Source organism: Lampetra fluviatilis, chromosome 71 (genome assembly GCF_964198595.1).
Source record: "Lampetra fluviatilis chromosome 71, kcLamFluv1.1, whole genome shotgun sequence".
In the NCBI taxonomy this organism is placed as follows: Eukaryota; Metazoa; Chordata; class Hyperoartia; order Petromyzontiformes; family Petromyzontidae; genus Lampetra; species Lampetra fluviatilis.
This window is the reverse complement of record NC_136345.1, coordinates 628,847-641,242: the sequence shown is the minus strand read 5'-3', so window position 1 is coordinate 641,242 and position 12,396 is coordinate 628,847. Positions and strand designations below refer to the sequence as shown.

General features: G+C 47.7%; 1 protein-coding gene across 1 annotated transcript in view; it reads left to right on the top strand.

The window, feature by feature from the left end:
* The window catches only part of LOC144952959 (guanylate-binding protein 1-like), a 126,189-nt gene extending 115,853 nt beyond the window's left edge, over positions 1 to 10,336 (top strand). The window contains exon 20 of the mRNA XM_078883446.1: positions 9,611 to 10,336. Coding sequence (XP_078739572.1) covers positions 9,611 to 9,730 — 120 coding nt within the window. The 3' untranslated portion in view covers positions 9,731 to 10,336. The remainder of the gene's footprint in view (positions 1 to 9,610) is intronic.
* The last annotated feature ends 2,060 nt before the right edge of the window (positions 10,337 to 12,396 follow it).

Here is a 12,396-nt window from a genome sequence, read left to right as displayed (position 1 = left end):
GAATGCAAAGCACTCCTTTGCGTGGCCGACAAAGATGTATTTTCCCCGCACAAATCTGCGATCCATCGATCGTGTGAACGATCATATCGAGGGCCGCCAGCGGCCATTTTAGTGGGTGGTTTACCCTCAAAGCTGTTGAAATCGGTAGTTGCGTGAGCCAATACCGATCCAGCCGGGACAACGACCCGGTTCGGGCCCCCATTTAACACTTGTATGAACGGGGCCTGACCAGGCCGAACGATAATTTGAGCCGCTACTAGGGAATAGGATCTTGCCACTGAATTCGACGGGGACAACAGCACACCCGTCGCACCATCCACAGCATCCAAACGCTTTCAGTAACGCAGCGGAACAAGCATTTGCGAGCCCGACGGCACCTCCACCGTGACAGCAACAATCGCGTTAACCGCGTTACCCGGAGGCGAACGGCCCAGCAGGGAAGGCAGGAACGACATCCTACGGCCCCCTGGCATTTCTAAGCAACCTTGGTCGACGAGTATCTTAACTGGCATGCGGTGCAAGAAATCAGTGCCCAATAGGCATGGGACGGCCAGTGAATGAGAAATCAACACTGGTCCCTCCGCGGTGATATTCCCGATAGCAATGCGCACATCAACTTGCCCCAAAATACCCATGCTACCCCCCATTCGCAGCAACGCACGCGTCATTAACGGGTCGGATCTGTGACGTAGGAATGGACAGGAGATGAAAAATTACATCGGAAATGATGGTGGCAGACACGCCTGTGTCCACCAAAATACTAACATCGATCCCATCGATGGTACCCCGTACCGTCGATGAGCCCGACGCGGCTGCTATCACCCTACGGGCCAATTTTTTCCATTGTGTCGCAGAGTGCGGCATCGACACAGGTGTACCACAATTTCCGTCCTGAGCGCAAACATGTGTGCGAGTGGATGGGTGATGTGACAAGACCTGCCGGGTGTCCGATGTGTGCCGACTTGCCCGAGGGTGTCGTGGATCTGCGTCCGGTGGAGGAGATGGAAGCCGGCCCCACGGGAGCTGAGAAGGCTGAGGTCAGCAGTGGCAATCCCGGGCGAAATGGCCTCGCCGGCCACACTTAAAGCACGTGGCCGTCGTCGCCCGGCGGTCGCTCGTCCCGGGCCCTGCACATGGTCGACCAGCCCCATCACGCTGGTTGCGCAGCCAGCATTTCGGGACCAAGCGAGGAACAACAAGCCATCACCTCGTCGTCGCCGGAGTCATCGGAGCCGTGGACTACCCGACCTGGAGACCACCCAACGGTGGACCGTCTATTTCGAGATTCCCCGTCCATGCCGCCATCTGATCCCAGCGCTTCAGGTTGAACTTAGCGTCCAAGCATTGCGCCGCCCATCGCGACGTAAGCGGTTCGTGGCCGCATACCGGCAACGAGATGTTTAGTTCCTGGGCCAGCTCAATCATTCGGGAAAGGATGAGAGGATCCAGGAGATCAGCTGACGAGTCGGGGTAGACGGCCATGGCCAGCCCTAACAGCGCCCCTCGGTAGGCCTAGGGCGATTCCTCTGGTCCTCGACGACGTGACATAAATTTCCTGTTAGCCGCCGTCGGTGGTTCGTAAAACTCCGCCATTTCCGTGAAAGCGTCACGAAGCGTCTTCTTCATGGTCGCCGGGATCGATCGGAACACCGCCAGGGAGACATCATCTAGCAGCGTGGGCAGCGCCTCCAGGGCCTCCGCCTCCATCCATCGTATGGATCGAAAGGCTGACTCGAACCGCCATGTGAACGCACTCCAATCGCCCCCGTCGACAAATTCCTTGATTTGAGGAAGGCGATGTCCGCGGTGAATGTTCGACGCCTCGAGCGTCTCCATTCCCGCTTCCCGCGTATTTCGCGGCTCCATCAGAATGGTGTCCGGCGGCCGCGTCGCGGCAGCCCTGCCCAAGATGGCGTCCAGCGGCCGCATGGCAGCAGCCCCGCCCAAGATGGCGTCTGGCGGCTTCATCGCAGCAGCCCCGCCCAAGATGGCATTCGGCGGCCGCGTGGCAGCAGCCCCTCCCAAGATGGCATCCGGCGGCTTCATCGCAGCAGCCCCGCCCAAGATGGAGGCCTCTCCCAGTGCGGCAGGAACAATGGCGGACGTCGATTCCCGCTGAAAATCCTGGTCATCGGCACTTGGTTGAAATCCACGCGGCCGACTGAGGGCCGCTGAGGATGCGACCACCGTCACCAGATTCAGCACAATCGCGCAGAGCGAATCAATTTGCTCCGCCAGTCGCCGCCATCCCTCGTCCGCAGTCAAAGACGTCGCTTCTCCAGCCTGTCGGCGATGAGCGGCGTCGGGGAGAGCAACATCCGGAGGCAGAGGACCCGCAGCTCCCAGCAGCTCGTCCTCGTCCGCCTCAACTTCTTCCTCCGACAGAGGGTCCGGTGGGTTCTTCTTCTTGAGGTGCTTGGACATCTTAAAGGATCGCCCAAACGGTCTCAAGAGATACTTCTGACACCAATGTAATAAAGCTCGTTGAGGCGACTTCTGGAATCCGTCTTTTATTCAACTTGTATTACAGCTTTCCTTCACACTGCTGACAGGCAGCGTGAGAGGGACAGATAGAGAGAGAGACACACTGCCATGTGGCAACCCGGAGCCCCGCTCCCGCGTGGCCCCCTTCCTCTGTTCGTTCCCGTTCTGACCCCGTGTCGTTCGTCTCCACCCCTATTTAATACCCGGGTCACGTGGTACGTTTCCGCCAATCCTTGTTAGCCTCCATGGAATATTCCAGGCCCCCTCGTAAGCTCCCAGGACCACGCCCCTGACTCATCTCCCCATTGACTGTGGCCAAAGCCAGCAGAACCAATCCTTACAGCTGTCACCTTTCCATTACGTCAGGGCCACGCCCCTAGGCTTCCCCGCATTGGCTATTAACCAGGACCGGCAGAGTCAATCATCATGACGAGTTGTGATACGTCAGTGAGCCGGATATATCCTCACATTACACATGCAAACAAACATGCTCTGATAATTATATATGCATTTTTGTTTAAACTGATTGAACAATGCATATATTATCAGAGCATGGTTGTTTGCATGTTTTTCCACAAGTGTGTGTGGTTAAATCAAACCTGATGCCGTGCAAAAGGTATCTATTTAGTGGTTGAACATCTTAACACAACTCCTGTTTCATTGTCAGAAAGGGTAAACCCTATTTTTATTTTTAATCATATTTGATACTGGAAAGAAGGACCCATGGATAAAAGCAGCATTTTTTGTTTAATAAGCCGTACTCTGCTGATGAGAACCATAAGGTCAAAATCAGTCCAGAGTTTGCTCGCTTAAAAAAAATGCTGATGGGATAATATTTGTCTGGAAAGCCAAATCACTGACTGACTAAAACGTGTTGAGACATGGAGTAAAGTTCTGCTTGTGTATGCTTTTTTCCAAACAAAGCTCCACTATAACACAACGAGGGCTTGTGCTTGGTGTCACTAATATGACGTCGATTCCAAGCAGTTGTTGACGTCACTTTTGTGTTATTTGATCATTCTTACCGCTTCCAAATAATTATACATCATAGAGAAAAACAACATTTTATTTCACCAAAAAGATATTCAGGAGACACGATTCATGTACACTTATCACCACTGTTGGGGCACAGCCGGGGAATTATGAGTGGTGAAATTATCGATTGCAGGGGTGTTTCTGCCTCTTCATACCCCAGTGCCACTGAAGCATTGCTCCTAACATTAAATGAATGGGGATCAGCGTGCAGCTCTGGGAAAGTCCATGGTAAATGCCGATGAATAGCTCCGGATCAGCCGCTATGCCCATTCTTTTCACGTCTGCCGTGCATTCGCACACTTTTTTCACTCTGATGTTCGAGAAGGGTAAGGGAGATTAAATTCGGCATACGAACAGAAACATCAAAACGAAAATATCTACATTTCGCATTTGGGCCCAAACAATCAAGAATTTGCCATGTGTAAATGTGAGCACTCGACTCTGGCCCGTGTGAAAAAATAAACTATTTTAGATGGTAGAAAACACCATGTAAAATTGGGTAATTAATTTCCTCTGACTTCACTCCACTCAGCTAAGGCTGTTCGATCGGGTTCTGTGCAGGGTCCTATTCTATCATCAGTCTATGTAAATGCTATGACATAAATTGTATCTCATTGTAAGTATCACACAACGGACTTTGTGACTGTTTTACAGCCGTCTGAAGGGGCAACACCAAAAGAATAACGCGTAGGCTGCGATATTTATGAACCCAAAATTACGCATGCTAAGCGACCTCCAATCAAATGCATTACACTCTAAGAGCAGAGATCTGGAACTTAATGGAAGTGGTGTGTGCTGTTGTATAGGGTAAAGTTGCTGCACTTGTTACTACATAACATGTGTGCAGTCTCCACCTTGCGACGCAACGCCTATTAACAGAACACAATTGCGTACAATCAATGACCCACCTCACAATCACAAACACAATCCAGAGCATACCATCCAGACACGCTCAATTAACCACCTACCCACGTAATCCCAATAAAACTGGCGTCTGGGTACTGTGGGTATGAGGTGTAGACTTTCTCCCCAATTGTGCCGTCGTGATGACCTAACGACGTGGTGTCATGCATTCGATAAAAGTTTCGCGGGTATCGGTTTTGTTTAAGGTCACTGGTTGACATCGAGATAGAGCCCACGGAGGACTCCCAGGATGCCGGTCAACCTCGTTCCACCCCCGCACTCGATCCTTACCTTTGCCCCTCGGCCCGTAATCAGTCCTTCCTGGTCCTGGCCCTGAGACTGGAGTCCTGGTCGCTAACTCAGCCCACGCACTTGCAGTGGAGTGGCTCGACTCAGCCCTGTCAGCAACCTCAACTTCTTCCTCAAATTCTTCAAGTTCTTCATCAACTTCTTATTCAACTTTTTCTGCTTGGATTGACCGACTCCAATGCGAGTACAGTCCTTCAGCCCTGCAGCAGCATGTCCCGTGTTTGATGGGAGATCTCAGGCCACGTTTTCAGGGGACCCCGGCTCTCATCTATTAACCTGGCGGTTGTATTTCTCCCTTCTTCTCACTATCTCTCTCACGAGTTTTCTCCCTCTCCCGTGCTTTGTGCTCACCTTTCACGCAGTTTTTCTTTCCTTTGCAGTTGTAGAATTGGCATGGTCAACCCATGCCATCCATATCACACACACACACACACCCCAATGTCCTTACCATTGTTCTTACAATGTCATGGCGCTATGCATAAAAAGGCAGAAAAATTTAACATCAACCAAGGAAAGAAGAACCGAGGAAGACATTTGAGAATAACTAAAGAGAGATAAAACCAGTTTAAACAGAGATATTTTTAAGTTGAGATTTGGAGATCTGGAAGTGTCCCGGAAGTCCCCTGACCTCGAAGGGGCAATGTGTTCCATAGTTTAGGTGCCGCAATTGCCAAGGCGCCGTCATTACTCCCAAAGTGTGAAGCCTGGAGGCCGTAGCAACAATGAGCAATGCACAATGTGAGGATCACCGCAATGTCCTTACCATTACGTGTACATACGTGTCGGCTCGTATAACGAGCAAGATGCGTTCCACGAAAATTGCTTGGTAAGCGAAAACTCGTTAAATGACCACCGTTTTCCCATTGAAACTCTCCCATGTTGCAAGCTGAGATACGTTTCGGCCTCAAAATGTTCCCACTCTTGAACAAACTTTTTTTCTCACGCTGGAAATACAAATCATGAATTTTAAAATAAAGCAATACAAAATGTAAAACTGACCACACTCGAAGAACCATAGCACTTGCGGGTGTCGTGCATTTGTGTTGTGTGAAGAGTAGTACATGATGTTAGTCGGTGGAGGGAGTAGAAGGGGCCCATGCAGGATCGCTGGTTCAAATATCACTCACCACTGATCTTAGCCGTGGTTCTGAATCGAACCAGGGTCGCTGTCATCACCCCAAGTATGAAGCCTGGAGACCATGGTGACAGTGAGCAATGCACCATGTGAGGATCTTAATGATCCCGATGGAATATACATGGCTGAAGGTCATGGATGTAGGGAGGAACAAGTCTTAGACATCCCACAACACCAAAGTGCATTGTAGCTCGGACAAACAATTGCACGGTTATTATTTATGTTTGTTAATGATGCCTCAAAAACCTGAAATTCCATTTCTTTCCGAAATGTCCCGTGGTTAATCTTCCATTTAAATCACCATCCAATGTTAAGGTTTCAATTCTGTATAACGTCACCTTATATATAAAAGGGACATTTGTGGATATGTGTGTGTGTCTGTTCGAAATGTTTAGCATACTTCCCAACATGCTACAAACTTGAAATTTGGCATGTGGGTACGTTCCATACTGTACACAATTTAAAAAGTATAAAATATAAAAATATGTATATTGGGGGGGGGGGGGGGGATGACCATGAAATATGTGGCGTCAACCTGCAACACACCTGAGTTAAGCAGTCTGTAATGCTTTCCCCTACCAATGCTTACCCCTACCATATGGCTCTTCGCACGCTGTAGTTCTAGAGCTGTTAACAGCGTGCCGGGAGACTTTATGTGGCGCTTTGTTCCTGGCCGATGAAGCCATTGGCTTCTCGGAGTTTGAATACATATCCATGCGAAGAACGGGTACAACTGCTATCTTAAATATAAAGCAGAAAATGCATCTGTTTGTGTGAAGCAGCAAAAACTCTCGAACGCTGAGCTCTGACGTCATGAAATTTGCACAGCTGATGCTGTCTGGAATTTCTAAGTGAACGCGACTATTTTCAACTCGCCCACGTCATTCCCTTCCCGAGTTGCCAAAATAGACCTTACGTATAAGTGGGATAAGGTTGAATTTCCTTGAGTGAAAAACATCAGATTTAGTTACGTTGATTTGTTTAGGATTTTTTCTTTCTTGCAAGCATTACATTTTTTTCAGGGTTTTTCAGACAATAATCCAAGACCCGGGCAAAGCCGGGTAGTAAAGCTAGTATTGTATAGACAACATACACCTCTGTTCACATACTAGTGCGATACTTATCGTTGATATATTTATATTTTTCCGTCACTTAATTTAGCTATATATGGTTTAAAAAAGTAATTTGTCTGAGCCAATTGTCGCTGAAGGAAATGTATTTTGTTTTAATATTAATATTTACACCGTGTTCAGTCTCTTCCGTAAGTAGCATTCTTTTTGACTCTAGTTTATATTTGGTTGTCTTTGCTATGATTTATACTTGCTGCGTTAATGTGCAGTAGAACCCATCCTCTTAACGACGGTAATTGGTTCCACGAAACCGTTCGTTCAGTGATTTGGTCAGTAAACGAGTATCGCAAACACACGTCCCCTATCATTCGTTCTGATAGCATCGAACATTCCCCCTTTTTCACCCCAAATAATTACTTTCTAATTTTTAAACAATTGATATTAATACATAAGTATACTAAAAACATTATGAACATATAATTAAAGAAGAATGTATTTATGAATACTTACTCTACCTACATCAGCCTGTCGTTAACAGGGGAATAGTCAGTAAGGGAATACATTGGGTTCTATAGAGGCACTGCAATATACACTACTATACACTATACTACTGTAGGACTTGTACTCTCGTTATCTTTCTTGTCTCGTTTATTCACGCATAGAGTTCACACCTCCTCATCATCGCTCCGTGTCTCTCCGTTCACTCCGATGCCCAACCCGCCATTAACAACACTCCATGTCTCCCCGTTCGCTCGCTCCGCTCCGCGACTTTACTCGCTCACTCTCCTTCTCTCTCAAGGTCCGTTACTCCGCTACTACCCTACTCTGTACTCACTCCATCCACTGCTACCACTGCTACCTTACACTGTATTCTCTCTAGCCACTGCTACCGTACACTGTGTTCTCTCTATCCACTGCTACCGTACACTGTGTTCTCTCTATCCACTGCTACCATACACCGTGTTCTCTCTATCCACTGCTACCGTACACTGTGTTCTCTCTATCCACCCTTATCATATCTATTCCTGCTCACTGCTGCTCCGTCTCTGTCCCGGGCACCAACCACTCCAACTCCAACACCAACCAAGGCTCCCGTCTCTCCGTTACGCTGTGCCCTTTATCCCCGCACCAATCAGTCCCAATCAATTATCTTACCCCCCACTTTGCTACTCGTCCCCAGGCCCCCAGCCTCACGTGACCATGTTATTGCCGCCAGGCCGGCGCCGGTTTTTAGCCACTCACCCTCCTGACCAATCACCGGCCTGCGTCCTCAGTCACCCCTAACACCTGTCGCGCCTCTTAACGACCCCCCCTTAATGCCACTACAACAACAACCGTGTCCTTAGATGCTCCCACTGTACTATGCTCGCTTGCCTAGCAACAGAACGCGTGGCGCATGATATTTCAAGTCCTACACTACTATACACTACACTATACACTTCACATCGGGCTCTATGGAAGCCTGTCGACAAGCGATTAGTTGTTAACAGGGGTGGTTGTTGAGAGGGGCTCTTCTGTACTTTTTAAAATCCTTTATATTAAGTTCGCTTGCTTGCTTGCTTGCGTGCTTGCATGCTTGCTTGCTTGCGTGCTTGCTTGCTTGCTTACGACCGTGCAAATCTTTCGGTCGTTTTTTAACCCACTTCCCGTGATCCAATCGAGCTGACATTTTCCACACAGATTCGTTGTGCGAGACAATTAATGTTCGTGAAAATGTTTTTCTAAAATTTTACACTTTTTAGGCAAAAACAATTATTTTACATATATTCAAATAGAACTCATTCATGGCTTTGGCTGAACGTCACAGTATAAGAGCCCAGAGCGTAACCCCTCCACAGGCCGTGGCGGAGTAGCGCAGTTGGTAGCGCCCTCGCTTCCCATGCCAAAGGTCGCGGGATCGATCCCCGCGTCCTCCACAGGCGAATATATTTTTAAATCCTTTAGATTAAGTTCGCTGCCACACATATAAAGGATTTATAGTGAAAAACTTTGTTTTTACGGGTTTACTTGTTATGCTATTGCTCTAGTCACATTGGGCACTGATCACTTTCTTGGTCTCTTGACTTTCACCCAGTTAAACAAAATACAATAAATGAAACACCTGAGAACGATTTAAAACCATTTCAAATCAATATGTTATCTATACACGGATCACCCTGCATTGTGGCGACCACCTGTCATGCATTTTTCAGGATTGTTCTCTCGTTAGGGTCATTATCCTGGGGAATCTGTCGGTCTAGGACTTTGAATTTGGATATTTAAAAATGCTTTTTGTAAGTTGTGTAATAATACACCACACTAGCAGGCCATGTGGGCTGGTACTGTGACTCACAAACTACTGGTTACCACCGAGCGACATCATCTCCCACTAGTAGGCAAGTGGCAACTTTCAGTCTGGGTTCACACCTTGTGCCACACTGGGACAGCTGCTACCATGGGGTAACCCTATGACCCCCGAGCATGACACTACAGCAGGCCATCTCGCACCCCCCGCGGATGCGTGCACCCCAGGTTAAGAACCACTGGATTACAGTAACACCTCAAAGATTAACTCGGATGGTAGTAGACATTGGGACGAAACGAGCACTACACTTTGAAATGCCACTGTCATGATGAGTGACCGTTGTTGTTTGTTTGTGGTTTACGTCTCCGCATTGCTCTCCTGATTGCGCAGGTCATGACGGAGTTGTTTGACGAGAAGCTGAAGGCGATCGAGAATCACACAGACGAAAACATAGCCAACATAAAGTCTAACTTCGTGAAGAAAATGATGGAGTTTTTTCAGCAAAAGTGAAAGTGTGTGATCTGTTAATACCATATTATCAAAATTTAAAGACATTGTGAATTTAGGGTATACTTTGTCAAGTGTCTTATAACGTGGAGGATATAGCAGAGCTTAATCAAATGTGAATACAGGTACGGGCTTGCTTTGGAATTTCAAATTCATGGTTGCAAAATCCTCAAACCGTTACACTGCATTGTAAGCGTGTAATGAAGAAAAGGGGAGCAGACTCACTAATCCTACAAGAGAGCTTTTAGGATGAGGGGGTCTTGGAGAAACATCTTCCAGATGATGATTATGAATGTGCTGCTTTGAAATGTGGACAGATTCCGTCTGGAACATGTTTTATGTCTTAATGGCCAGTGATGGTGTTTTCTGTCCTTTGGCTGCTAATGCATTGCTATGGAGGACCATCTCCTGGAATATTTTTCTGAACAACTACATTAAACATATTATTTGGTTCTTTCGGTAAAGTCACGTCGGTAGAAAAATAAAATAATATATCATTAAAACATATCTTCCTGAAGATACTGTATTGTTTGTATTAATTAAGACCCCCCAATTTGTGTCTTATAAAGCAGAGCACATAATTAGAGGATTCCCTGATAGCATTTTTTATGATGCAATATTAAGGTTTTTTTGGGGGGGGGGTTAGATCGCGTAAATATAAATGTGCCGTTAAAGCCGCTAGCACCACCCAACAAAGCCAAGTAGTAAGGTTTGTAAAGTAAACAAAACGTAGTTAATCTGTCACTAGTTCAGCACTAACCGGTGTGTGTGTGTGTTGGAGGGTAAACCCACTACAACATTTACAATTCAAGTACCTGGTGACATATCGCCAGTAATTACAACAACAACCAGCAGCATCATCAGGTAACAGCCCAGAGTTGTGGAGAAATCCTCCTGCTGTTTTGATCTTAAATAGACGGGGGTAAATGTAATGTCGTCACTGTGTGCCTATCAGGTGCAAAGATCCGGGGGGGTTAATGTGTTTATAGATACAGACAGTTCCCGGGTTGTGGAAGACCCGACTTATGGAAGTCCGCGCTGGCAGAAATGCTCCCATAAATCATGTTGGGGAAACATCAATGTGCTGCAATGTTTGCGTTAGTTACGTAAGTGCAAGTAGTGCAGCGCGGTGAGGTTGCGTATGAATACCGCGGAGCGAGGCGTAGAGGCAGAGCTCCAGCTCCCTCTGCAGCTCTCTCTGCAGCCCTGCCTTTAAAACAACGTATGTCTGATGTTGACCCCGATAGTTATAATGCCCATCTCCTCTCCTTCCTCATCTAGCAATTAAGTCATTCGTCATTAACAACTATTTCCAGCTATGGGATTTTATCTTGACTGTGGGGGAAGATTGGTCAGTTTCCGATGTACGGAAAATTCGGGTGACGGATCGTTCTCGGGAACCTGACCCTTCCATAACCCGGGGACTATCTGTATATAGATACGTCAGTTTCCAATATCTTTGTTATTGTAATTTACAAATTTGTTATATCGTTTTTGTTCTTTGCTCTGCTTTCAGTATGAATAAAGGTGACTTAAAAATGTCTTCAACAGCAGTTCTCTCAACATGAGCCTGCCATCAGTCTTCTGATCGTTGCACCTTTGCAATCTATAACACGTACAATCTGTACGCTGTGAAGTTACACAAACAACAATTAAATAAATAATACCACGTATTGCGGCATCAGCTACTCAAGATAACAACATGTAGCAGAGTACCAGTTTAATGACCACTACCCCTATCACTACACCTACCCCAACCCCTGTCACCACCCCTATCACTACACCTACCCCAACCACTATCAATACCAGTTTAACATGTACCCCAGCCCACCGATACTATATACAAATGGACACCCGCGCAAAGAGAAAAAAAACAATCAGAGTAGAGCAAACCAATAACACTACACGCGCGGACGCACGCGCCCCCAGTACACCCACAATCCGTGGTAGCCACGTCGTGTGTCACCACCCGTCGGTACAATAAAGGATTGCGGAGTCGTCACACGTGCGGCACCTGGGGATTCACAGAACTTCGCTGAGGGTTAATCCCCGCGGGCTCGCAACCTGGCTCGTCGGACACATCACACACATGGCCCCTGCGTTGTGGAGATGGAGTGAAAATGCGCGGTGCAATGAAGGGTTTTAGGCGCGATGGGTGAACATACCAGCACCTCCAGCCCCACCGAAACTTAACGCACTGCGGGCGGACGACCCGAACGACGTCGACAGGACCCCTCCAGGGTCTCATCAATTTGGGCGACATGGCCAATGGTACCTGCAGGCAATGGAGCCAGGCCCTGTCACTTGCAACCCAGACGTGTCCGAATGCACGGAGGACCCGTAGCCGTTCATTGGCCAATTGGCACGAATTAGAATTTTCTCTTGCCGCCTCCCGCGCTTCCGTCAGCTTTTGAATATTGAAGCGCATGTGGTCCGAGATCTTAGATTTGGAGTTGTTGGATGTGACCCGCAGCCGTCCCTGACATACATTAAAAAGAATGGCGAACAGCCCGTTGCCGCATGAGGGGCCATCCGATATGCGGCCAGAACACCGAGAATTTGCAAATCCCAATCAAGTTGCGACTCGCTGACCTGGGGGTGGCATGGCGACGTATGATTTTTCTGCATACCCAAATGGTCGCATACTTCCCGCAGTAAGGCGGAAGAAA